We start from the raw sequence: 24,762 nt of genomic DNA, 5'->3' as shown, positions 1-24,762 counted from the left end.
GGACTTGGAATCCAAAAGACTTAGATTCAGATCCTGCTTTGGACACCCCCAAGTTGTGTGATATTGGGAAGCTTACGTAACCTTTCAGACTCTGTTTCCTTTTCTGTGAAATGGTGATAAGGTCTGTATTTTATCAAGTTATGAGGCCCAGTTGAGATAATGTACATGAAAGTACTTTACCAACGCTGAAGTGCTATATGAAGCTGTGATTATTATGGCCTCTGAAAGTTCCTTCCCAATCTAAAATTCTATGGCTCCCCTTCAAGCCTTGATTCCATAGTTTTAGACTTGTGGATATTTAGAGCCACAGATCAAGAGCTGGAAGGGTCTTCGAACCTTTGTGCTGTTTCACAAACAAGACCCTCCATCTCTCAGCTTCAGGCATTGTCTCTGGCTGTCCACCATGCCTGGAACACTTTCCCTACTCTACTCTAATTACTGACTTCCTTTAAGCCTCAATAAAATCTTAACTTTTTACCGAAAGACTTCCCCAATCCTTAATTGCTGTGCCTTTCCTTTGTTAATTATTTCCTATTTATCCAGTATATAGGTTGCGCTCTCTCTCTCTCTCTCTCTCTCTCTCTCTCTCTCTCTCTCTCTCTCTCTCTCTCTCTCTCTCTCTGTGTATGCATGTTATTGCATGTTATCTCCCTCATTAGATTGTAAGCTCCTTGAGGACAGGGACTGTCTTTGGCCTCTTTTTATATCCCCAGATAACAGCAGAGTGCCCGGCCCATTTATTGATTGATTGATGTGGCTGCTCTTCAAATACCTGTAGATGGTTATCATGTCCCTTTTTCCAATTCCTTCAACTGATCTTCAAATGGCCTGGACTCCAGTCCCCTCACATTTCTAGTTGTCCTCTTCTGGACCATCTCCAGTTTATCAAAGGCCTTCCTAAATTTTGGTGCTCTAAACTGGGTTCCCTGATTTCCTTCAAGTCCCAACTAAAATCTCATCTTAAAGCCTTTCCCAACCCCTTAATTTTAGGGCCTTCCCCCTGTTATTTCCCATTTATCCTGTATATAGCTTGCTTTGTATATATTTGCATTTTCTGTCCCTCTTCCCCCATTAGAACTACTTGAGGTCAGAGACTGTCTTATGCCTCTCCTTGTATCCCAGTACTTAGCACAGTGCCTGGCACATAACAGGTGCTTAATAAATGTTTATTGACTGACTGAGCTGAATATAATACTCTAGTTATGGTCTGACCAGACCAAGATGACAGCAGGACTATCACATTAGAGCAGCAGGAGATCATAAGGAGGAGAAGGGAGGCAGTATATGTTCTGGCTGAGTCCAACCACCACCAGCACCACCAATACCACCCCGGCTCTGACTACCATCTCCCCTTAGGCCCTGATGGAGACACCCAAGAGCCTAGGAATAGTAATGCTTCCAGACCAGCATCCTCAGCTGTCGTCCTGGGAAGCAAACTCTGGAGATGCAGCTGGCATAGGTGCTACAACCACAGCTACTGAAGACCCAGGAGAGGAAGGTCTTGTCACCACGGTCCTTGGATTGTCCAATTGTTCAACGTTAGAAACTGGTATTTCATTTAAAAAAAAATTTTTTTTTTAGGCAATTGGGGTTAAGTGACTTGCCCAGGGTCACACAGCTAGTAATGTTGCAGCGTAAGAGGTTGAGAGGTTGTGACCCCTCAAAGACTGGAGTACAGGACGGGTCGTCTGGAATGAATTCACAGACTCAAGCATTCTTCAAGCCAAGGTGGCAAAGTTTATTGTTACGCTTTTCAGCAGGCAAGGATTCTTAAGGATCCTGCGAGAGACTGAGAATGCAGCTAGGGTTCATATGGAAAAGAGCATGGGAAAGGAATGCCAGGGACACTGATGAAGTAATCCAAAGGTGCAGGTGTCTTTGGGGGCTATGGATGGGAAAGTACAGGGAGTATACCGGACAGGGAGGGAGATGATAGAGGTATGGATCTTTGGAGTCTGGCAGGAGGAAGAGTCCTTGGGCTGGCCAAGGACAAAATCCTTGGGCTGGGCAAGGCACCCCTCTCCCTCTGTCTTGATGAGAGAATGTTCTGCAACAAGGGAAAGCTTTCTTACAAGACAGGAACTACTAAAGAATTGCGAGGCTTCCAGAGACATGATCTGAGGGCTGGGGCCTGAGCAGCCCAGCTGTGTAGCTGTACCAGGGAGAGAGATAAGAGTCGTGCTGAGGCCCATGCATGAATAACTGCTAGGCACAGCGTCCTTGGGCTGGGGAGTGGTTGTCAGAGACAGTGTTTCTGAGGCTAGGGAGAAATTGGGGTACAAGTACAAGCACCCAAACACAAGTACCAAAGCACCCCATCAGTAAGTTATGTGTTATGTGTCTGAGGCCGGATTTGAAACTGATATTTTAACAGTGGAAATGACATTAGAGAAGAAGCATTAATACTGCACTGTCACTTCATCCTGAGGACCATGGGAGAAGGAAGACAATGCCTTAAATCCAATTCAGTCAGGCTCTCACAGATTGGACAACAATAGGTCCAGGCCCAAGCACTACTTAATGGTTACTTTTTGAGCTCCCCTGGCTCAGAGTGAATGTAAATAGTAATTGTTTCTCTTTTGGCCACCAACCCTGAGGGTCTTCCCCTCCCAGTTTGATTTTTTTTTAAATTAAAGGGGCCATCCTTTGGCTCACATCTTAAACCGGCCTGTTCACTGAATGGGCATTGCCTCAGGCAAACTGAGACCTATTAAAGACCTCAGCTTCAAGAGGCCAAGGTCTCCCAAGTGCTTCCTGGGCCTTCTCCAACTGAACTGATCTATGTCTTGCTACTGGATCCAGATGGCTCCAGAGGAGAAAGTGAGGCTGGTGACTTTGCACAGCCCTCCCTCACTCAAATCTAATTCACTTCCATGTCATGGCATCATCATCCTGATGTGATGGTCCTCTTTATGAACAAAAAAGATAAACCACACACAAGGACCATCCATGGGACCTTTCCATCTACCTGGCAGCTAAAGTACAGGAATTGTCTTACTTTTCTATTTGTGTCTCTCCAGCATTTACCACAGTGCTTTGCTCCTCCCCCCCTCCCCATTCATTCATTATGCCTCTCTTAATGTAGCCCAAGAATGAATTAGCTTTTTTGGTGCATATCTCACAGTTGTCTCCTTGAGTTTGCAGTCTTCTAAAACCCTCAGATATTTTTCAGAGAAACTGCCTAACGATGATTTCTCCATCTTGTACTTGTGAAATCTGCTCTGTGAACCCAACAAGGCTTTACATTTACTACTACTATTCAGCTGCTTAAACTCAACACAATGTTCTAGCCTGGGATCTTTTTGATTCTTGTCTGTCATCTAGAATTCTTTCCAAATGACCTGCTGCCTAGCTATGCCTGCCCCATCTTTACTTGTGAAGTTTATGTTTGAATCCAAGTGTCTTTACACTAACCTGTTAAATTACCTCTTAGCACATCTGGCCCTGGCTCTTGACAGGTTCTAGCCTCTCAAGGTCTTTTCAAGAACTGATTCTTTCATCTATTAGGTAAGTTATCTCTGCTAGTTTTGTGTCAGCTCTAAGCAGGATAAGCATGCCATCTATGCCTTTATCCAAGTCCTTGATAAAACAAAGGAAACATGTTAATTAGCCTCCAGAGTCAAGCTTAGGTCCCGGAAGGATCCACTGAAGACCTCCTTCTGTCTTGTTGCTTGGTCAATTAGTTGTGTGTGACTCTTTGTGACCCAGTTGAGAGTTTTCTTGGCAAAGATACTGCAGTGGTTTGCCATTTCCTTCTCCAGCTCATTTTACACGTGAGAAAACTGAGGCAAACAGGGTTAAATGACTTGCCCAGGGCCATACAGCTAGTAAGTATCTGAGGTTGAATTTGAACTCAGGTCTTCCTGACACTGTTGAGGTTTAAGGGTTTAGGAGTGCTGGGACCCCAAAATCACCACACAGGTCCTGCCTGAAAGAATTCGACCCAAGCCTTCTTTCGGCCAAAGATAAGATTTATTAGAACATCCGTCATATTGGGCAAACTTTTAAGGAATCTAAGCATTTGTATCTTGCACTGATTTTTCTGGATCTTGTCTTCTCAACTATCACCTCTAGGATACAAATTCCTCTGGCAGTTAAAGCTGTTGTGAGCAAAGTCTGACTGAGCCTAATCCCCTTATTCTTTGGGTTTTAAATTGTAAATTAGACACTTGCAATTTATCTAGTAGTTTGTTTTGGTTTTTTTTTTTAAATAAGGTTCACTTAGCCATCATTGGGAAGGGATATTCATAGTGAGGGAGGGATTATTCATTCAGGATAAAACATTGACATTCAATTGAACACAGTTTCCAGAGTGATTCATGCTCTTGGCCTGTGGTCATAAACCAGAGGGAGAAGCTTCAGCCCTTCACATCGTGGCTGTTTTGTTCCCACTAAAGTAGTTGTTTACCCTTAGTTCTCAAAGAGGACCATGACATCAGGGAGGTGACGCCATGACATGAAAGTGAATTGGATTTAAGTGAAAGAGGGCTGTGCAAAGTCACCAGCTTTGTTTTCTTCTCTGGAGCCATCTGGGTCCAGGGGCAAGATAGAGATCAGGATGACTGGAAATGGCCCTGGATGTGATAACAGACTTTGGCCTTTTTAAGCTAAGGTCTTTAACAGGTCTCAGTTTGACTGAGGCAATGCCCAGTCAGTAATTAAACTGCATCAATTAAGTCACATCTCACAAATTAGTTAATTTTTTTAGGAATTTAGATGTAAGGTTATTTGGGTCATCTAAGTTTAATATTCATATTGGTTTTCTGGTGTTTCTTTAAGCATAACATAATTTCCATGTTTATTTCTGCACATATTATGAATTTTTACTTTTGCTTTGTTTTATAGTGTGATTGCTATTCCTGCTTTTTGGATATATCTAGTGTATAGTCAATTTTGTTCCAACCTTTTATTTTGTATTCTATGTATGTCTTTGTTTTTTAGATATATTTCTTGCAAGCAACAGACTATGGGGTTTCATTTTCTTATCCAACCTGTCATTTTTTGCTTTTACTGGACTGTTGGATACATTCACACTTCAAGTCACGAGTTAAATTTCTGCTCTCTTCCATTCGTGTCTCTTGTATTGCTTGAGTTTGGTTTTTTGGTTTGGAGTTTTTTTTTTTTAATTAGGCTTTTTCTTTGGTTCCTCTTTCTCTTTTAAGGCAGCCTTTTGTCTCTTAAATTAATCTGTTTTGTTCAATCTACCTTGATGCAACCCTATTCCCATAGTCTCTCTTCCGAACTCTCCACCTGTTTCGTGGATTTATTTATTGATGTTGTTCTTTAGTTATCTAATTCTTTCTTTTCCCCTCTTTCCTCTATGAGTGATTAGTTCAAAATCTCCCCTCCTTCCTCTTCTTTGCTTTTGTTAGTTTTTTTCCCTTTTCTGCCCCTTTTTCCCAAGAAGGACGGCTTTTTTTTATCTTGCTCTCCATTAATTCTCTTCTCTTTCTATTCTGAACTTTTATTCTTTGATTCATAGTGTGACTAGTACTTCTTTCATCTTTGTGTTCTTCATGTAATTAAAGTTTCTGAAGCACCAAGTCTGAGCTACTTTTAAAAACTTCTGTTTTGTCTTCATAGATCATATTCCATTGTCCCTTTTTTCTCTTGCGTTTCACTCATAGAAGCTGGAAGTAATGCGGATGGAAGCATCGTACCACAGTAGAAATTACTCTGTGTCGCAAATTATGTGGTTCTGTTTTAGCTCCTGGTCTCCCCAGGATCATTCTCCTTTCCATCTGCCATGCAGTCTCCTTCCTGGGTCCATGTTCTGTTCTCTCACCCTCCTGAGTGTCAGTCGCCCCCAGGAGCCCCAATTTCCCTTCCCCTGAGGCAGGATATTGTCCAGAGAGACATAACACTCTCTCCAATGAAACGGTCTCTCTAGCTGTCAACTCCCCCCTGACTAGAGGTCCCTATCTTCCATTACCATAGGAAAGCTTTTCCGTGGAAACCTCATGCCCCCTTTCTTTCCCCTTGTTCTAATCTCTCTCTTTTGCTACCTCTCCCCTTCTTCTATACCTTCTCTTCTTGTCCAGTTACCTCAAGGGTAGGTTATCTTCTTCTCATTGTTTACCCATGAAATTGATTACAATACATCACACACTCTGTGCTCCTCTTCTTTTCTTCCCACTTATGCACCTTCCTGTTCTACAGTTTAATTCCATAAAATATATTGATTCATCTATGGGGAGGTGGGGAAGGTTGTGAGGTTTAGTCCATGGTGTTTCAGGCCTGCTCTTCCATTTTACAGATGAGGAAATGACTTCCTTAACATCACTCAGATACTATTGAAGGCTGGATTTGAACTTGGGTGTTCCTTGACTCCAGGCCCAGCGTTCTATCTATTGTGCCACTTAGCTAGCTAGAAGGGGAACTAAACTTGTTATTTAGCTCCAGGGGGTGGAACAAGGAACAATGCATGGTTGGAAAATGCAAAGAGAAAACTTGGACTTGATGTGAGAAAAAATTCCTCACAGATGCAGCTCTCTTTCTCTTTCTGACTCCTTCCCCTTTAATTGATTTAATTACCATTTCCATGCTGATGATTCTTAAATCTAACTATCCTGCCCCAATTTCTCTACTAATCTTCAATCTCACATCTCCATTTGCCTTTCAGACATATTGAACTAGACATCCAGTAAACATCCTAAACTCAACATGTCCAAAACAGAACTTATCAACTTTCCCCCTAAACCTTCTCCCCCCGCCCCTTATCATCCCTATTACTATAGAGGGCAACACCATCCTCCCATCCCTCAGGCTTACAACCTAAGAATCATCCTGGGTTCCTCACTATCTCTGAACTCACCCCATACCCCAGCTATTATTGCCTGTTGATTTCACCTTTGCAACTTGAATGGGATGTCCCAGTGAAGGCTCCTCAGTGTAATTAAGGTTTGGGATAAGGCTGAGTGGGATGAGGGGTCCCGTGAAAACTTCCTAGAAGAATAAATAGAAATTGTATTACCTCAAGGCAGGCATAGCAGCCCAACAGGCCTAAGTTTCAATTTACTAGAAATCACCTGATATACAGAATTCAACCCCAAGTACCTCCCCGCCCATGCCATTGTTCAGTAGTTAAAGTTTGCCAAGCCTGAAACTCCCAAAGAAGCCCCCTCTGTATCTTGACCTGACTATACAGTACAGTGTCTAGTTTGATGGCACATCTTTAATCGCTTCTTTGGTATTACTTCAGCAAACTAAGGGGCTAAATACAGAAATGTATATTGTTCTCTATGTTATGTTTTCTGTTTCCATAGATTGTGAGCCAAAACATTGGCCAGTTGGTGGGAGGGGGGATTTGCCCATTAGGGCTATTTAACCAGGTCCTTTGCTCCTGTACTTTGTTTCCCCTCATCAGAGCATTCTGGTGGAGGGACACCCAAATCTCGAGATTTGAAATAATAATAATAATAATAATAATAATAATAATAATAATAATAATAAATTAACTTTCTGTTTCTCCTTGGATACCTCTGTGTGTTTTTTAATTTGAGTGGCATCCCACACAAACTTCTTGGAATACCATCCCTGCTTCTCCCCTCTGACACAGCCACCACTCTGGGACCGACCTTCATCACCTCACACTTTGATTATTGCAATAGCCTGTCTGAAGTCTCCCCCCATTCTAATCTATCCTCCATTCAGCCACTAAAGTGATTTTTCTAAAGTGTAGGTCTGACCATATCACTCTCTCCTACTCAGTAAATGCCAGTAACTCCCTATTGACTTCAGAATCAAATACAAAATGCCAGTAGCTTTTTATTACCTCCTTCATAACCTGCCCCCTTCTACCTTTCCCCTCTTCTGACACCTCACTCCCTGACACAGACTCTTTGATCTAGTGACATTTGTCTTCTAGCTGTTACATGAACAAGACACTCTATCTCTCAGCTCTGGGCATTCTCTCTGGCTATCCCCTATTCCTGGAGTGCTCTTCCTCCTCTGCTCCAACTACTGACCTCCCTGGCTTCACTCATCTACCCCCATTCCCTATCCTCTTGCAGTGGCAAAGCAGAGTAAATGTGTTTTGCTTGTTACAGCTGAGAGGTGGATGGGCAGGGGATGAGACATTCTGGCAGAATCTCTGCAGTGTGGAGAGAATCCCTGAGTGGGTCTCAAAACACAAGCCTGTGCAGTAGGTGCTGACCCTGGGGCACAGAGAAGTCTCTAGCTTAGGCAGCCCAAGCTCCAGTCGCAGCCACAGTCTCAGCCATCCCTCTATCTCCTCTCCACCAACATGGCTCTCTTTCCAGCAAACTGACCTTGCACAAGGTGGACCTGAACGGGATAAGAGTCATCATGCGGGTGGATTTTTATGTTCCCATGAGGAACAAAGATATAAACAGCAACTAGAGTCAGGACTACTCTTCCTAGCATCGATTACTTCTTGGATAATGGAGCCAAGCCCATTGTTCTGATGAGCCACTCAGGCCAACCTGATGTTTTCTCCATGCCTGACAAATACTCGTTGGAGCCCGTGGCTGCAGAGCTCAAACCCTTGCTGGGCAAAGGTATTCTGTTCCTGAAGGATTGGGTGGGTCTAGCAGTGGAGAAAGCTTGTGCTAACCCACCTAACAGTTCTATCATTTTGCTAGAGAATCGTCGCTTCCATGTAGAAGAAGGAAAAGGCAAAGATGCTTCTGGGAACAAGATCAAAGCTGAGCCAGCCAAAGTAGAATCCTTCTACGTATCCCTCTCCAAGCGACAGGGTGTCTATGTTAATGACGCTTTTGGTACTGCTCACCACACCCACGGTTCTGTAGTGGGAGTGGCTCTGACTCAGGAGGCACGTGGTTTCCTCACAGAAAAAGGAGCTGACTTATTTTGTCCAGGTGGAGATCCCAAAGAGGCCTTTCCTGGCCATCTTGGGTGGAGCTAAAGTTGCTGACAAAATCCAGTTGATCAACAATGTGCTAGATAAAGTCAAGGAGACTTTATTATAGGTGGTGGAATGAGTTTCATCTTCCTCAAGGTGCTCGACAACAGAACTTCCCTTTTTGGTGAAGAGGGGGCCAAGATTGTCTTTGACCAATGGCTGAGAAGAATGGCGTCAAGATCGCTTTGCCTATTGACTTCATTACAATGCACAAGTTTGATGAGAATGCCAAGACTGGACAAGCCACATTGGCCCCTGGCATCACTGCTGGATGGATGGATTTGGACTGTGGCCCTGAGAGCAGCTAGAAGTACTTGGAAGCTGTGGCCCCAGGCCAAATATATTGTGTGGAATGCACCCGTTGGAGAATTTGAGTGGGAAGCCTCTGTTCCAGGAACCAAAGAGCTAATGAACAATGTGGCAGAGGCCAAGTGATGAGGATACTACTGCTTGCTGTACCAAACGGAACACTGAGGACAAAGTCAGCTGTGTAAGCACTGGGGGTGGTGCCAGTCTAGAGCTGCTGGAGGGCAAAGTCCTCCCTGGGGGAGCCACCCTGAGCAATGCCTAATGGATTCCACTGTCCCGCCTGCTGGTGCCTGTGCACAACCCTTCCAAGGTGACCTTGCATTGCTTCCTGTCCCTTTCCTTGGCGTTAGGCAATTTTCTCCCTCAGGCCTCAAGCAGTGGCCAGAAGATGGGGCAATGAGAGCCCTAGAAGCAGCTCAACTCAACTTTGTGGTTCCTGGGTATGCCTGTTGTCAGATCTCACTTGAGCTCATTTAGTGTGTCTAAACCATTGTTGTGATATGTATTATATACATGGATATGTATATATATAGCATATATGTATATAATACATATCACATATTTGTATTATATATGTATCTATACATTGTGTATATGTATAGATGTATATGTACATATATTTTATAAATACATGTATTTATTTCTATTTTGCCTTTAGAAAGAGAAAAAAAAGCTGACGCTGCTGTTAGCTATACTCTCTTGAAATAGTTCTGTTCAGCTTTGTCAGCAGCTGTTTTTGTCATTACCCATACACAGTATGGAAACAAGAAGAAACTCCAGTTTGGGGGGAGGGGGGAAGGTTGATATGTTAAATAAACTTTTCATAAAAGTTCAAGCTCAAAACACACACACACACACACACAACACACACACACACACACACACACACATACAAACAAGCCTGTGAGTCAGTTTGAGGACCCCATCTGAACATGGAATTTGGTTGGGGAGGGGTACTAAGTGAGTTTAGCATTCTTCTATGTTAATTCATAAGGCTGCTGCCTTGTTGGGTTTCTTGTTTTCTTTTCCTCTAGTTTCAGCTGTGTTCTAAATGGTACATCATCCCTCTTTAGGGGATTTTGGAATCAGTGGGGTTTGGAGAAAATGTTTAGTCCACCATCTTGTTGGTCACATGACCTTTAAATCGAGCAAATTAAATCCTGAGCAGTTTCAATTTGTTTTAAGGAAAAACCAGTCTATATTTAAGGGGTGGGGTGGGGTATGACATTAGGGCATTACTCCCACCACAAAATGTCTTCATACTTGACTCTCATCTGTCTTTCCAAACTGACTTCACATTTCTCTCCCTCTCATCTACCATGTTCTGGAAAGCAATTTGAAATTATACTAAAAAATGAATAAGATGCTTGTATTCTTCAACCCAGGGCCTCCAAAGATCAGAAGGTCCCATAGCACATATCCATCATGGCACTTTCTGTGGTAGCAAAGAGCTAGAAACAAAGTAGATTGACTAGGGAATGGCTAAATAAATTATACATGAATGTAGTGGATTACTACCACATTATAAGGAATGATGAGTGGGAAGAATTCAGAGAAGAATGGGGAGAGATATATGAAGTGAAGCAGAGTTAAGTGAGCCTCACCAAGGAGAACAATATACATTATTGCAATATTGTAAACAGAAAGAATGACGTCTAAAAATCCTAAATATTGTCTTGTAACGACCAAGTATGGCCTAGAAGAAGAGATGAGAAATACCTCCCTTCTTTACATTTGAAAAAGAAAAAAGCCAACTTGCTTGCTGCCTCCGTGTCTCTGCAGAGGCTATCTTCACATGGGAAGTGCTCACACTTCTCACGTCCTCACCTCTTCAATCAATCAACAAGCATGGATCTGTTGCTGTGTGCCAGGGACTGTGTATAGAGGAGCCCTTGTAGACCCCGGCCCCCTGATCCTGCCCTCCTGGAGCTTACATTCTACTTCTCAAAATCCCTAGTTCTCTTCAAGGCTTCTCTGATCCTCCTCAGTCTTTAGTAATTTCCCACCTGGTGCCAGGTACTGGGGCAAGAAAGGGATGAGGAGAGAGAGGCAAAAATGAAAACAGCCCCTGCCCTCCAGGACCTTACATTTTTCTGCCTTTTGTGTTTTTAACTAATTTACTAATTACATATTTCCTAATCGGTGGCAGTGTTGTCTTCCTTCCCTCGCTGGAATTGAGGACGAGGACTGGGTTTGCTTTTGTCTTTGAATCACCGATGCCTATGCACAAGCATTTAATAAATGCTTCTTGAATTATATTCAACTGGCTTCTAAGGATTCTCAGAGCAGGGATCACGTCTTATTTCTGTATCCCTGGGTTGGATGCTGCAAACAAAGTAGGATCATCAGTTTGTGGAGTTAGAGACAGAAGGGATATTAGAAATTGCCTAGTCCAGGGGTGGGGAACCAGCGGCCTCGAGGCCACATGTGGCCCTCTAGGTCCTTGGGTGTGGCCTTTTGATTGAGTCCAAGTTTTACAGAACCCCTGGCCTAGTCCAAGGCCCATGTTTTACAGATGAGGAAACTGAGGCACTGAGCAGGAACGCAACTTGCCCACAGTCGCACAAAGAATAAATGGCAGAACCAGGATCAAAACCAGGGTCACCTGACCCTAAACCTAGTGGTCCTCCCACTGCACCATGCTGCTGAGGCATTCAATAAACACTTGGCTGAATAACACAATGGTCCTTTTCTATTCTTCTTTTCTTTTCTTTTTTTCTTTCTTTCTTTTTTTTTTTTTAGGATAGGCAATGGGGTCAAGTGACTTGCCCAGGGTCACACAGCTAGTAAGTGTTATGTGTCTAAGGCCAGATTTGAATTCAGGTCCTCCTGACTCCACGGCCAGTCCTCTATACACTGTACCACCTAGCTGTCCCTCTATTCTTCTTCTGTGTTCCTGTTTCAAGTCAGATTGACAAGCGACTATTGGGACATTTAAGGACCAAAATGGTTCGGTAAGAAGCCCTGCTTATGAAACAAAGCCACTTGACAGCACTTTCCCTGTGACTTACTTGTAATGAGAAGTCTGAAGCTGAAGGCATATGGGAACTTTGTAGCATGTCCCCGGCTACTTTGATTGGTGGTTTAACTACAGTATTTCATCATTGTTGCAAAAATGAGCTGAGTCCCTAAAAAGGAAGTAAGTACAACAATGCAGTCCAACGTTTTTTCAGTCATTTTACCAGAGTTTTGCTTCTAAGGTAAACTCATTTTTTACACTTCTTTCTTCATTAGTCTAAAAGAAATTGTTCTCCTAAAGAAATCATCAGCTAAGTAGCCTTTCTGTTCGTTTAAGTGGTAAAATCTTGCCTGTTTATATATATTTTGTTTTGTTTTTTAGGAAGAGGTTCTCTTTAAATGGTTGGGAAATACCATCGTCCTAAAGGGTGAAGTTTGTATGACTGAAGCGCTCCAGGATTTAGTCAAACAAAAATTGTTTTAAGGTATATTTCACTTTATCAATGCTTTGATTTTGCCAAATATTTGGGGTTTTGAAATTAATTTTCAGTTGTTTCCTCTTTTTTCTCTGTGTGCATAAGTAAGAAACAAGCTCTTGGGGGGAATTACATGGCTTTCTCCTTTTTTATGACTTCGGAGAATGAGTTCAGTGGCTTTAAATTTATTTCACAGGGATAATGTTAAACCAATCAATGAATCAACAAACATGTATTAATCATCTGCTTTGTGGCAGGCACTCTGCTAAGTGCTACAAACACAAAGCAACAGTAAAACCAGTCCTCTGCCTTTATGCCTTCTAAAAAGAGAAATACCACATACATCTTGTATCTGTACATACAAGATACAGAGTACATGAAAGCCACAGAGGGGAAAGCACTTGTACCTGGTGGGTCTAGAATAAGTCTCCCACGGAAGGTAGCACTTCAACTGAGTCCTGAAGGAAGCCAGGGAGTCTAAGAGGTGGAGGAAAGGAAGAAGGGAGATAGCCAGTGCAGAGACACAATGTGGTTTGTGAAAAACAGTAAGTGGCCCAGTGGACCATAGAGAGCATAGTGTGGAATAATGGGTTCAACAGTTGGAAAAGTAGGAAAGGGCCAAGTTGTGAGGAGTCTTAAATGCTAAACAAAGAAATATACATATATACATATGTATACATATATATTTGTAAATAGTTATTTTATTTTTTCCAGTTGCATGTAGTCTTCAACATTCATTTTTATAAGATTTTGAGTTTCAAATATTTTTTCCCTGTCCCCTCCCCAAGATGGCAAGCAATCTGATATAGGTTATACATGTGCAATCATGGAAACATAATTCCACATTGGTCATATTGTGAGAGAAGAAAGTTATTTTAATTTGCATTTCTCTAATCAATAGCGATTTGGAGCATTTTTATATGACTATAGATGGCTTTAATTTCTTCATCTGAAAATTGCCTATTCATACCATTTATCGATTGGCAAGTGACTCGTATTCTTATAAATTTGACTCAGTTCTCTACATATATTTGAGAAATGAGGTCTTTATCAGAAACACTTGCTGTAAACATTGTTTCCAGTCTTTCTGTTTTCCTTCTAATCCTGGTTGTGTTGATTTTGTTTGTGCAAAATCTTTTTAATTTAATGTAATTAAAATTATCCATTTTGCATTTCATAATGTTCTCTATCTCTTGTTTGGTCATAAATTCTTCCCTTCTCCATAGATCTGACAAGTAAATTATTCCTTGTTCTCCTAATTTGCTTATGGTATTACCCTTTATGTCTTAATCATGTACGCATTTTGACCTTATCTTGACAGAAGGTGTAGGATGTTGGTCTAGTTTCTGCCATACTATTTTCCAGTTTTCCCAGTAGTTTTTTGTCAAATAGTGAGTTCTTATCCAGAAGCTGGTTTATCAAACAGTAGATTACTATAGTCATTCACTACTGTAACTTGTGTACCTAATCTATTCCACTGGTTCACCACTCTATTTCTTAGCCAGTACCAAATAATTTTGATGATTGCTGCTTTATAATATAGCTTTAGATCTGGTATGGCTAGACCATCTTCTCTTGCATTTTTTTTTATTAATTCCCCTGATATCTTGAACTTTTGTTCTTCCAGATGAATCTTATTATTTTTCTAGCTCTATAAAATAATTTTTGGTAGTTTGGTATGGCGCCGCATAAGTAAATTAATTTAGGTAGAATTGTCATTTTTATTATATTAGTTCAGCTTATCCATGAGCAATTGATATTTTTCCAATTGTTTAGATCTTACTTCATTTGTGTGAAAAGTGTTTTGTAATTGTGTTCATACAGTTTCTGGGTTAGTCTTGTCAAGTAGACTCCCAAATATTTTATATTGTCTACAGTTATTTTCTTGCTGCTGGGCTTTGTTAGTAAAATATAGAAATGCCGATGATTTGTGTGGGTTTATTTTATATCCTGAAACTTTGCTAAAGTTGTTCATTATTTCAAGAATTTTTTTAGTTGATTCGCTAAGTATACCATCATATCATCTGCAAAGAGTGATAGTTTCGTCTACTTGTTGCCTATTCTAAATCCTTTCATTTCTTTTTCTTATTGCTAAAGCTAAAATTTCTAGTACAATATCGAATAATAGTGGTGACAAGGGGCATCCTTGTTTCATCCCCAATTTTTTTGGAAAGGCTTCTAGCTTATCACCATTACAGATAATGCTTTCTGATGGTTTTAGATAGATTCTACTTGTCATTTTAAAAGAAAGCTCCATTTATTCCTATCCTCTCTAGTGTTTTTAATAGGAATGGGTGCTATATTTTGTCAAAAGCTTTTTTTTGCACCTATTGAGATAATTGTATGATTTCTGTTGGTTTTCTTGTTGATATGATCAATTATGCTAATAGTTTTCCTATTATTGAACCATCCCTGCATTCCTGGTATAAATCCCACCTGGTCATAGTGCATTATCCTGGTAATAAATTGCTGTAATCTCTTTTATAATATTTTATTTAAAATTTTTACAACAATATTCATCAGGCAAATTGGTCTATAATTTTCTTTCTCTGTTTTGGCTCTCCCTGGTTTAGGTATCAGCACCATATTTGTGTCATAAAAGGAATTTGGTAGGACTCCTTCTTCACCTATTTTTCTAAGTAGTTTATATAGCATTAGAATTAATTGTTTTTTAAATGTTTGGTAGAATTCACTTGTAAATCCATCTGGCCACCTGATTTTTTCTTAGGGAGTTCATTGATGGTGAGTTCAATTTCTTTTTCTAAAGTAGGGTTATTAAAGTATTTTATTTCCTCTTCTGTTAATCTGGGAAGTTTATATATTTTTATAAATATTCATCCATTTCACTTAGATTGTTAGATTTATTGACATACAGTTGGACAAAATAGCTCCTAATATTTGCTTTAATTTCCTCTTCATTGGTGATGAATTCACCCTTTTCATTTTTGATACTGGTAATTTGGTTTTCTTTTTTTTTTAAATTAAATTAACCAAAGGTTTATTTATTTTATTGTGTTTTTTTTATAAAACCAGCTCTTAGTCTTATTTATTAGTTCAATAGTTTTTCTACTTTCAACAGAGGAATTTGCATTTGATCCTAGAGGTAATGGGGAGCCACTGAAGTTTATCGAGTAGGGGACTGGGGGAGGTAGTTATACAGTCACACACATCTTCATGTTAGGAAAATCACTATTAGCTGTGTTGAGGATGGATTTGTAGTGGAGAGAGGAATCCATTAGCAGCTATAGCAATGGTCCAAGCAAGAGGTAATAAGGGTCCAACTGGCATGGTAGTTTTGTGAGTAGAAAGAGAGGAGTATATGTGTGTGTATGTATACGTATATGGGTACAATATTGAAGAGAAAAGAATTCCAAGATTTGGCAACTGATTGGATGTGTAGAGTAAGCAAGAAAAAGAAAGTCTGGGATAACACTGAGGTTTCAAAAGCATGTAATAGTTGCATGACCTTGGGCAAGTCCTTGCTCTTCAAATATGTCATCTGCAACATGAGGGAGTTGGGCTAGGTCTTCCTTAAGGTTTCCTTCAGCTCTCAAAAGACAGATTTGATTCTATGATTCTTGCATACAATCTCAGACACAGGCAACTGAGAACATCTCTACCTGCCAAGTTTTGACCCTGTCCTTTTCTTTTTTTGCTTCAGAGGAACAAAAAAAAATGGGATCAAGTGTCTCCAAACCAATGACAAGCACTGGTAAGTTCTGGACACGCAACCCCACTGTCTTTTTCAGTCAGCCCTTGTCATGAGCCTCTTGGAAGAGCCTGGGCTCGGGGGCAGTTAGGTGGTGCAGCAGATAGAGCACCGGCCCTGCAGCCAGGAGGATCTGAGTTCAAATCGGCCTCAGACCAAACACTTGACACTCATAAAATAAATAAATAAAGAGAAGAGCCTGGGTTCTTTTGATTTAACAGGCTATGGTCACTGGGAACAAGCGCTTGAGCAACATAATGGGAAACCACTGATCGTTATATCCCTGCAGATGTGAAAATAATTTCACTATGGCCCTAAGAGGTGAAAAGAGGGAAATGAGAGTGACACTGCCCTTGGTCTGTGAATATGGGATGGGTCCTGTTCTCACTTATGTAACAGCTAGAGGAGATCTAGGGTACAGTTCATTTGTCCCCCTGCTGCCTTGAGTGGTCACAGGTTTTCTAGTTATTTCTTATATGTGGGGTGGGGGAGGGGGGATATTTTCAGAATAGGTGTTTTCCCCTTCGACTCTGCTATATCTTCTTCTTCTACTGTCAAATAGTGCTCATGGAATACAAATAACCCTGCCCACTAAATAGGAACTTTAGCCTTTGGAAATGACGTGTCACATGTCCTCAGTTCTCAGTAGGTTAAGGACAAGAACTATAGAAGAGGATGGGAATAGGCAGTCAGTCTAGCACAGGGGGTCCAGGAATTAGTTTTCTTTTTCTTTTTTTTTTTTAGTATCTTAACTACATTTCATTAGGTTTCTTTAGCAATTCTGCCCATTTTGTGCATTTAAAAACATTCTGAGTAATTCTGGGTAAGCCATAGGTTTCAACAGGCTGCCAAAGGGGTTCTTGATACAAAAGCTTAAGGACCCATAGTCTAGCAGAAACAAAAAATGAGCTAGAAATTGAGGCAGATGGGGTGGGAAGAACCCTAGCCTTGGTTCTTACGGTCCATTACATTCCCATATAAACTCAGAAGACATAGGTTTGAATCCTGGCTTGACCACTTACTGGTTGTATCAGCTTGAACAAGTCAGTTACCATCTCTCTCTGGTTTCATGACTGTAAAACAAGTTTGCATGAGTTTCCTCAGTTTTCAAGACTAAAAAAAACAAGTGGGTTGCACTAGATGGCTTCTGCAGTCTGTTCCATTTGTAAATTGATCTATGAGCCCACAACCTCAAAAATTTCCTCATTTGTAAAATGAGGGGGTTAGACCAAGTGATTTGGTTTTTTTGGCTTCCAACTCTAACATCCCATGATTCTGACATCGAACTTAGTCCTGGTTTTGTTACTAGGCTTAGGAAAGTCACTTTTATTATTTTTAATTATTTATCACTATTATTATATTCAATTTTATTATTAGCTAAATAAAACCATATTAGGAATGCACATCTACTGTCCCTTTTCCTAACCAACAAGAAAAAAAATCCTATATTGCATTTCAATTACAATTATTTGTTCTTTTTTGGCTTATCCACATTGTGCCATTCTATTTCTGCAGATAACTGGCAGTTGATTACATTCAGTTCAATTTAATAAGCATTTTTTGAGCACCTCCTATGGGACAGGCATTATATTACCTGTTGGGAATACAAAGACAAAAATGAAATAGTCCCTGCTGTCAAAAGCTTACATTCTACTGGGGAGAAACAAAATGCACTTGTATACAGAAGATATGCTGAGTAAATTCAAAGTAATTGGGGGGGAGGGTGCAGCGGAGAGAGGCAGAGAATTAAAGAGAGACAACCAGAGAGAGAGAGAGAATCAGAGCCAAGGTAAAAGACAGTGAGAGGAGAGAGAGAGAGAGAGAGAGAGAGAGAGAGAGAGAGAGAGAGAGACAGAGAGAGACAGAGAGAGACAGAGACAGAGACAGAGACAGAGACAGAGACAGAGAGAGCACTACAAATGTGAAAATAGGAAAAAGGCCTGCTGGAGGTAGAAGGTAAGCTGAGCTAAAGCTAGGGATTCTCTGAGGCAGAGGAGAAAGCATTCCAGCCTGTACAAACACATGGAAAAGTAGGTAGGTCAATTTGGCTGGAATACAGAGCACATGAGGGGGAGTCACGTATAATCACTCTAGAAAGAGAGATTGTGAAGGTCTCTGATTGACAGACAAGAGGCTGTTTTTTATCCCAGGATCCACAAGAGCGTCTTGGGCAGGGGAGCAGGACGATCCGGCGTGTTCTTTTAGACATATTTTGGCACCTGTGAGGGTGGGTTGGAGCAGAATGAGGCTGGAGGCAGGAAGACCATTTGGGAGGCTCATGCCGTAAATCTAGGCAAGAAATTATGAGGGACTGCACTAAAATGATGGTGTGTGAATAAACAGAAAAGGGCATGTGGGAGAGCCCTGGGGAGATAGAATTGACAGGACTTGGCAAATGGACATAGAGGGGTGGGGGAAGGGAAGAGTCAAAGGTGACTGATTCTGAGGTTACCATCTTGGTTCTAGATGGACAAAATAGCTAATGTGTAACACAGAGCATAACATGATAAGGTCTTTGTGATTACATAGTCCCAACTGGCCTTTATCCCATCCTCTCCCATCTTCTCCAGAGGTTTGCTCTGTTGATCATCGTCCCCCTCCTCCCCAACTCTTTAAAATCTTTAGTCTTTTTTATCTAATACCTTCTTCCCTACTGTGAAAGAATAATGACTCCATGACAGAAATAGGGAGGAGGGAGGGAGCAGCTTTGGACATGGAGAGTTTGAGATGCTTATGGGACAGCCAGTAATGCAGGATTAGTATTGAGGCAATGAGATTAGGGAGGATGTACAGATTTGGGAGTCCTCTACATGGAGGGAATTGACAGTCTCTAGGTCCTGATGAGGTCTCTCTAAAAGAGCTTGGAAAGAAGAGGAGTCAGGATGGAGCCCTTTAGTCAATTAGTAAGTGTTTGTTAAATGCTTGCCCTGTGCTAGGAACAAATAGCTCTGAATCACTTCTAAGTGCTAGGGATATAAGCAACAACAGCCCCTCTCCTCAAAGTTTACAGTCTAACAGGAGACAGGCTATACACACAGAAGCATGTACAGTAAAGGTAACCTGAGAGGGAAGGCACTAGGCATTGGGGGGCAGGAGGGCCTTCCACACAAAGGGCCTTGAGCTGAGTCTTAAAGGAACCCAGGAATTCCAAGAGGTGGCATTGAGGAAGGAAGAGATTTCAGGCATATGGGTCAGCCAGCACAAAGCCGCAGAGAGAAGGGATTTGGAGCATTGTGAAAACAGCAAGAAGAGGCAGGAAGGCAGGAGGGGGCTAGGGGGTGAAGAGCTTTACCTACCAAAGAGTTCCTATAGGGTGACCCAGAGGTCTCGGTGCAGTTTTAAACTTTAATAGTGATAAAGCTCTAAGACTTGTGCGACACCCTGTATTTGATTCTGGAGGTTGCAGGGAGCCCCTAGAATGTATTGAGAAGATGGGTGCAAGTCAGGAAAACTACTTTGGTGACTGTATGTGTGGAAGAGGGATTGGAGACCTGAGGCAGGGTGAGCAGGGTGGAGGCTGTGGGAATGGAGATAAAAGGAGTAGATGACCCCCAAAATGTTGTGAAGGCACAACAAAGGACTGGACAAGATAGGTGAGGGCAAGCAGTCAAGGATGGCAGTCTCAACCTGGATGATTAGGATGACAGTGTTTCCCTTGGTAGGGAAGTTAGGATGAGGAACGGGTTTGGGGATGGGAGATAACGGGGGTCTGTCTTGGTCTCCACAGAGAGTAATGCCTTGATGATGACCCAGGGAGCTTAGAAGCAGTCAGATGGACAGAAAGAACTAGGAGAGGGCAGCGTAACGAAAAGCCAGGTAGAAGAATGAATCCAGGGAGGACGGAGACTGGGGAGAGCCCGCTGAGTTTAGCATTGGCAGCCTTGGAAGCCAGATCCAAGCTGAGGAAGGCGAGGCGGAGACAACTAGGATAGACAGCTTTTTCTAGGAGTTTGGCGGTGAAAGAGAGGATGACAGCTTGAGAGGCTAACAGGGCCAACGGGTACTTTTTTTTAAAGGCTAGGAGAGACCTAGGCACATTTGTACACAGTAGGGAAGAAGGTATTGGATAAAAAAAGACTGAAGATTTTAAAGAGTTGGGGAGGAGGGGGACGATGATCAACGGAACAGACCTCTGGAGAAGATAGGAGAGGATGGGACAAAGGCCCGTTGGGACTATGTAATCACAAAGGCCTTATCATGCTATGCTCCATTAGTTAGTTTATCCATCTAGAACCAAGACCGATGAGCGACCTGGTAGTTCAGAGTGGGGGGAACCATACTGGAGCAAGTAAGAATTGATTGCTGTAGCCTTTGGTGGATATGTATGGGCATATATGTATATGTGTGTATAAATGTGCATATATATACCCATATATATGCAATATTCAAACACATGTACATTCCCATACTATGTGTGTGTGTGTGTATATATGTTTATATATACACACATGCATATACATGATTATTTCTCCTTTTCCTGTGTCAGCCAAGGTGAAAGATACAGGGCAATATCAAAACCTGAATGAACTATGTGCCCTTACTCATTTGCACAAATACTGTATGAAAGTAGAATGTAAGCTCCTTGAGGAAAGGAATTTTGTTTTTGTCTGTTTCCCCACTTCATGCTTGTAAATTTTACTTGTAACAGCTGACATTTATATAGCACTTCGTGGCTCATGATTCTTCACTCGCTTCTCATTTGATCCCAACAGCCCTCTAAGACAGGTATTCTTATCCCCATTTTACAGATGAGGAAATTGAGGCTGAAAGAGCTTAAATGTCCTGCCCAGGGCTGTAGTAAGTATCTGGGGCAGAATTGGCATCCAAGTGCTTCCTAAGACTAGTGTACTCTCTAGTGTGGCCTTCTGTCTTTTAAAGATGTTTTTGTTTGTTTTTATAGCTAGTCAAGAATTTGAGAGTCCCTACTGATCTAATTCCCGGTTCCACTGGCATTAAGTCTTCACCTGCAGCCATCTTCTGAGGTACGGTGGAGCCCCTCACTGGACAAAGGGTTCCTTAACATATATTTGTAATTCCATTGTAGAAAAACCACACGGCACATCAACAGAAGCCACACACACTGATATACCAGATTGCCCAACTATTGCTCTCGAGAAGTAAGTTATCTCTGGTCCTCTTTACCTGGGGTCAAGGATGTGTGTGGTTTTGTGTGGGGAGATAACAGCTCAGAGACGAAAGGGATATTGAAACCTCGTTAGTTCTCCAGACCTTCCCTACCCTGCAATTTTATACCTTGTCTTCCTCCATTAGAATGTAAGCTCCTTGAGGGCAGAGACTGTCTTTCTGGTATTTGTATCCCCAGGGCTTAGTTCAGGGGTGGTATGCACTTAATGCTTGTTGACTTGAACTTTAACAATTTATGCCTGTGATTCAGTGATGGCTAAGAGAGGTAAGATTAGGGTGATAAGGATAAATTCAGTGAATAAGGTTTATATTTTGTGAGTGTTCTCATAGTAAAACAAGGCTACATTCTGGCTTGGATTTCAAAGGGCTCATTTATCCCCTGTTTGCCAAAACAGAATATACCCCTACTTATTTATGGCATTTGCTGCTGGGGTCCTTCTGACGCTTCTGGTCACTGCCATCATCTGCCTCATCAAGAAGAGCTGCCCCAAATGTAAGTGGTCCCTAAAAGAGGTTCGAAGACCCTTCTCTCTCTATAGAACAGCACTTGTAAAGTGATCTTCCTAAAGTCAAGTCCTCCCCACCCCACAATTCCAGTGGTTCCCTGTTACTTCCAGGATCAAACAAATTCCTCAGTTTGGCTTTTAAATCCCTTTACAAGCTGGCCTCTTCCTAGCTTTCCAGTCTTTTTATAGTCTATGATCCAGTGACATCGACCTTCATGTTATTCTTCACATAGAAGGTTCCATCCCCCACCTGTGTGCCTCCTCAGTCTTACCTTCTAGCTGACCTGGCTTCCTTTAAGACTCAGAAGTCACCTTCCTTAAGAGGCTTTTACCGTCCCGACCACTAGTTCCTCCCCTTTGAAACTCCATTTATCCTGTGTGTATCTCACGTGCATATAGTTGTTGGCATGGAGTCTCCGTTATAGAGTCAGCTCCTTGAAAGCAGGGACTGCGCTTTTGCCTGTCACCAGTACGCAGTGATATGTGGCATATATTCTAAACTAAGAACTCCACTACTTTTTTAGTGAGTAGATGACTGGAAAAAAAACCCCAAAAAACCCACAAACCACGCTGCCTTATCTCTCCTCACCACTCCCTCAGGACTGGAGATTCCTATTCCCGACTTCTCCCATCAGAGCCCCTAAGTAGGTGCCAGAGGGAAGCTAGCTTCCTCTTTCTCCAGGCCCCGTTTGTAAGGTCTGTGCCTCTTTCTCTTTGATCTTCTGACAGATCCAACCAGCAGCTCCCAGGCAATTTCCCGGGCCTCAGACCCTTCCCACAAGGTAAGAGAATTCTGTGATCAGAGGACATTAAGCCAAAATGCCTTTATTTACTGCATGGAATGAGCAAGTTTAAGATCATCTGAGCCTTGACACTTCCATCTGGACTTTATAGCACCAGAAGTAGGAGCAGCTTGGGCTTTTTGGGAAGCTAAGGGAAAGGACTCCGAGAAGGACTCTTTCTAATGCCTTTACATGGCCATTAACCCTGCAATCCAAAGCTTTCCAGACCTCTGGTTCCTGCTACCCTAATGTCCTGTTTCCTCGGACAGGTTTTGCTCCAATGGCCCCCAACTCTGAATCTCAGTCACTTCTTCTATTCCATATCTTCCCTACAGTGTTGCCCCACTGCTGAGGAAGCCCTTACCTGTGCTGATGTGTCTCTCAAAGATTCAGAAGAAGACAGAGTCTGCTTTGCGCAAAACCAGCGAGAAGAATTGGAACCCATTGTCTATGCACAAATCAAAGTGCAAACCAAAACCAGCCCTGCCACCAGTGGAAGTGGGGAGATCCGCTAGACCTGATGGCCCTAGCCCGGGACCGTTTTCTCTTTTCCAGATTTTGGTCCCCTTCATCCTGTGCGTCCCAACAATCCCTATATGGTTGTGACATATTTAAATACTTAATCTAGTAATTTTTTTTTTTGCTTTTTTGGTGAGGCAATCAGGGTTACGTGACTTGCCCAGGGTCAAGTCTGAGGCCAGACTTGAACTCGGGTCCTCCTGAGCTACCCCTTATCTAGTAATTTCAAAAGTAGCCGTAGAAGGGATTGCAGATCCTCTGGCTTTGACTCAGTCTGTAAGATCATGGAAGGTAGGGACTGTGTCTCTTTTGTAGACTATTACAGCTATATATAGCATATAAAGTTCAGTGAGTGCAGTTAATGGTGTTAAGTGACTTTGGAGGAGCAGCTGGAAAATTCACAATAAAGACACCTTACACAAACTTGGATTGTTTCTTGATAGCCTGTGCCTGAGCCCTCCAAACTTTCTCTAAAGCTCAGAACCACAAGATCACAGGCCCTTAGGAAAGGGAGTCAGTTACCACAATGGTGAGGAAAAGCCAGAAGCCGGAAATGGGACCAAGTGCAATTTCTAAGGAATTAGGAATCTGAGGTAGAAAAGAGACAGAGGAAGAATAATCTGAGTAAAAGTCATTACACCCTTCCTCTAACAGCAGACTCATAGGCAAAGAAGAGGCTACCGTGAGGGAAACCAAGTTTGGGAAAATGGTTAATACTAAGCAGGAAAATGGAACATAAGCTAACCCCACCAGCCCCATGATGGCAGTGGAACCTAAGAGAATGTTCCCCTTTGTTTCTGCTGGGCTGTTTGTCTAAGCAAGGGAGCTGGGGTTTTTCCCTAACTTCTGTGTGAGGTCCAATTCCTTATCCTCCTCTGTTGAAGGAACATACCTTATAAAGATATGAAAAAACGGAACCATCCCGTGATTCTCTGCTGCTTGTTGAGAAATGAATCAAGCTCCTCTTTCCTCCGCTTTCTTGAAGAGGGCTCAAGGTTCTGCTTGTTTATTGGAATCAGCAAGCCCTTATATAGGGGGGCATCTCACCTGTTTTCTTTCTCCGTGGTTGTGGGACCTGAGGTAAGATTGGCCCCTATGAGGATTAGAAAATTTCTAGCTCAAAAGCCCACAGTTCTTAAAACTGGCCCCAGATGCAGCAGGCTTTGTCCAGTCACCTCTAGCTTTTTGTTGTTTGCTTCTAAGACAGCCAAACAGAATCATAGGGTTCCAGGCACCTTGACGGGTCATTTGGCCTGCTAGTTTAAGAAGTGTGATTGTAAGATTCTCTAGGTGATCAGCAGTCTGGCGTCCCCTGGTGTTAATGTTTGTAATCTGACTTCTGTTTCCAGAATGAATTTATAGTTTACTCATGATATCCCTTACAGGTTATCTCACTCATCAAAAGCTGTGCCATTTAATTCTGGTGAAAGTTGGTGGCCTACACAGCCCTGTGCTCTGCTGAAGGAGTCTGCAC

General features: G+C 42.1%; 1 protein-coding gene and 1 pseudogene across 5 annotated transcripts; both read left to right on the top strand.

Moving 5' to 3' along the window:
* Positions 1–1,362: 1,362 nt before the first annotated feature.
* On the top strand, positions 1,363–9,476 carry LOC110216482 (phosphoglycerate kinase 1 pseudogene; annotated as a pseudogene).
* A 2,808-nt stretch (positions 9,477–12,284) lies between these two features.
* CUNH1orf162 (chromosome unknown C1orf162 homolog) lies at positions 12,285–23,711 on the top strand. Of its 5 annotated transcripts, none has more exons than XM_078154955.1 (9): positions 12,285–12,393; positions 12,534–12,636; positions 15,201–15,236; positions 16,289–16,339; positions 21,085–21,133; positions 21,381–21,453; positions 21,877–21,974; positions 22,717–22,769; positions 23,105–23,711. In XM_078154955.1, the coding sequence occupies exons 5-9, from the start codon at positions 21,085–21,087 to the stop codon at positions 23,282–23,284; spliced, it is 453 nt and encodes a 150-aa protein (XP_078011081.1). In that variant the 5' UTR covers positions 12,285–12,393; positions 12,534–12,636; positions 15,201–15,236; positions 16,289–16,339; the 3' UTR covers positions 23,285–23,711. The 5 variants fall into 5 exon arrangements, with proteins under 5 accessions (XP_078011081.1, XP_078011078.1, XP_078011080.1 ...); XM_078154952.1 differs by having other exon boundaries at positions 21,847–21,974; XM_078154954.1 differs by lacking the exon at positions 21,085–21,133 and having other exon boundaries at positions 21,847–21,974.
* Positions 23,712–24,762: the final 1,051 nt, after the last annotated feature.

Source organism: Phascolarctos cinereus, unplaced genomic scaffold, assembly GCF_003287225.1.
Source record: "Phascolarctos cinereus isolate Bilbo 61053 unplaced genomic scaffold, phaCin_HiC Scaffold_5;HRSCAF=322, whole genome shotgun sequence".
Lineage (NCBI taxonomy): Eukaryota > Metazoa > Chordata > Mammalia > Diprotodontia > Phascolarctidae > Phascolarctos > Phascolarctos cinereus.
This window is presented reverse-complemented; position numbering and strand designations above follow the sequence as displayed.

What these genes read in the sequence shown, in the direction of transcription:
- CUNH1orf162 (XM_078154952.1), top strand. Translation starts at nt 21,085, where the DNA reads ATGAGGAAATTGAGGCTGAAAGAGCTTAAATGTCCTGCCCAGGGCTGT. An exon ending in ATGTCCTGCCCAGGGCTGTA is followed by an intron (nt 21,134 to 21,380) that starts GTAAGTATCTGG and finishes ATTCCATTGTAG; the next exon opens with AAAAACCACACGGCACATCA. An exon ending in CCAACTATTGCTCTCGAGAA is followed by an intron (nt 21,454 to 21,846) that starts GTAAGTTATCTC and finishes TGGATTTCAAAG; the next exon opens with GGCTCATTTATCCCCTGTTT.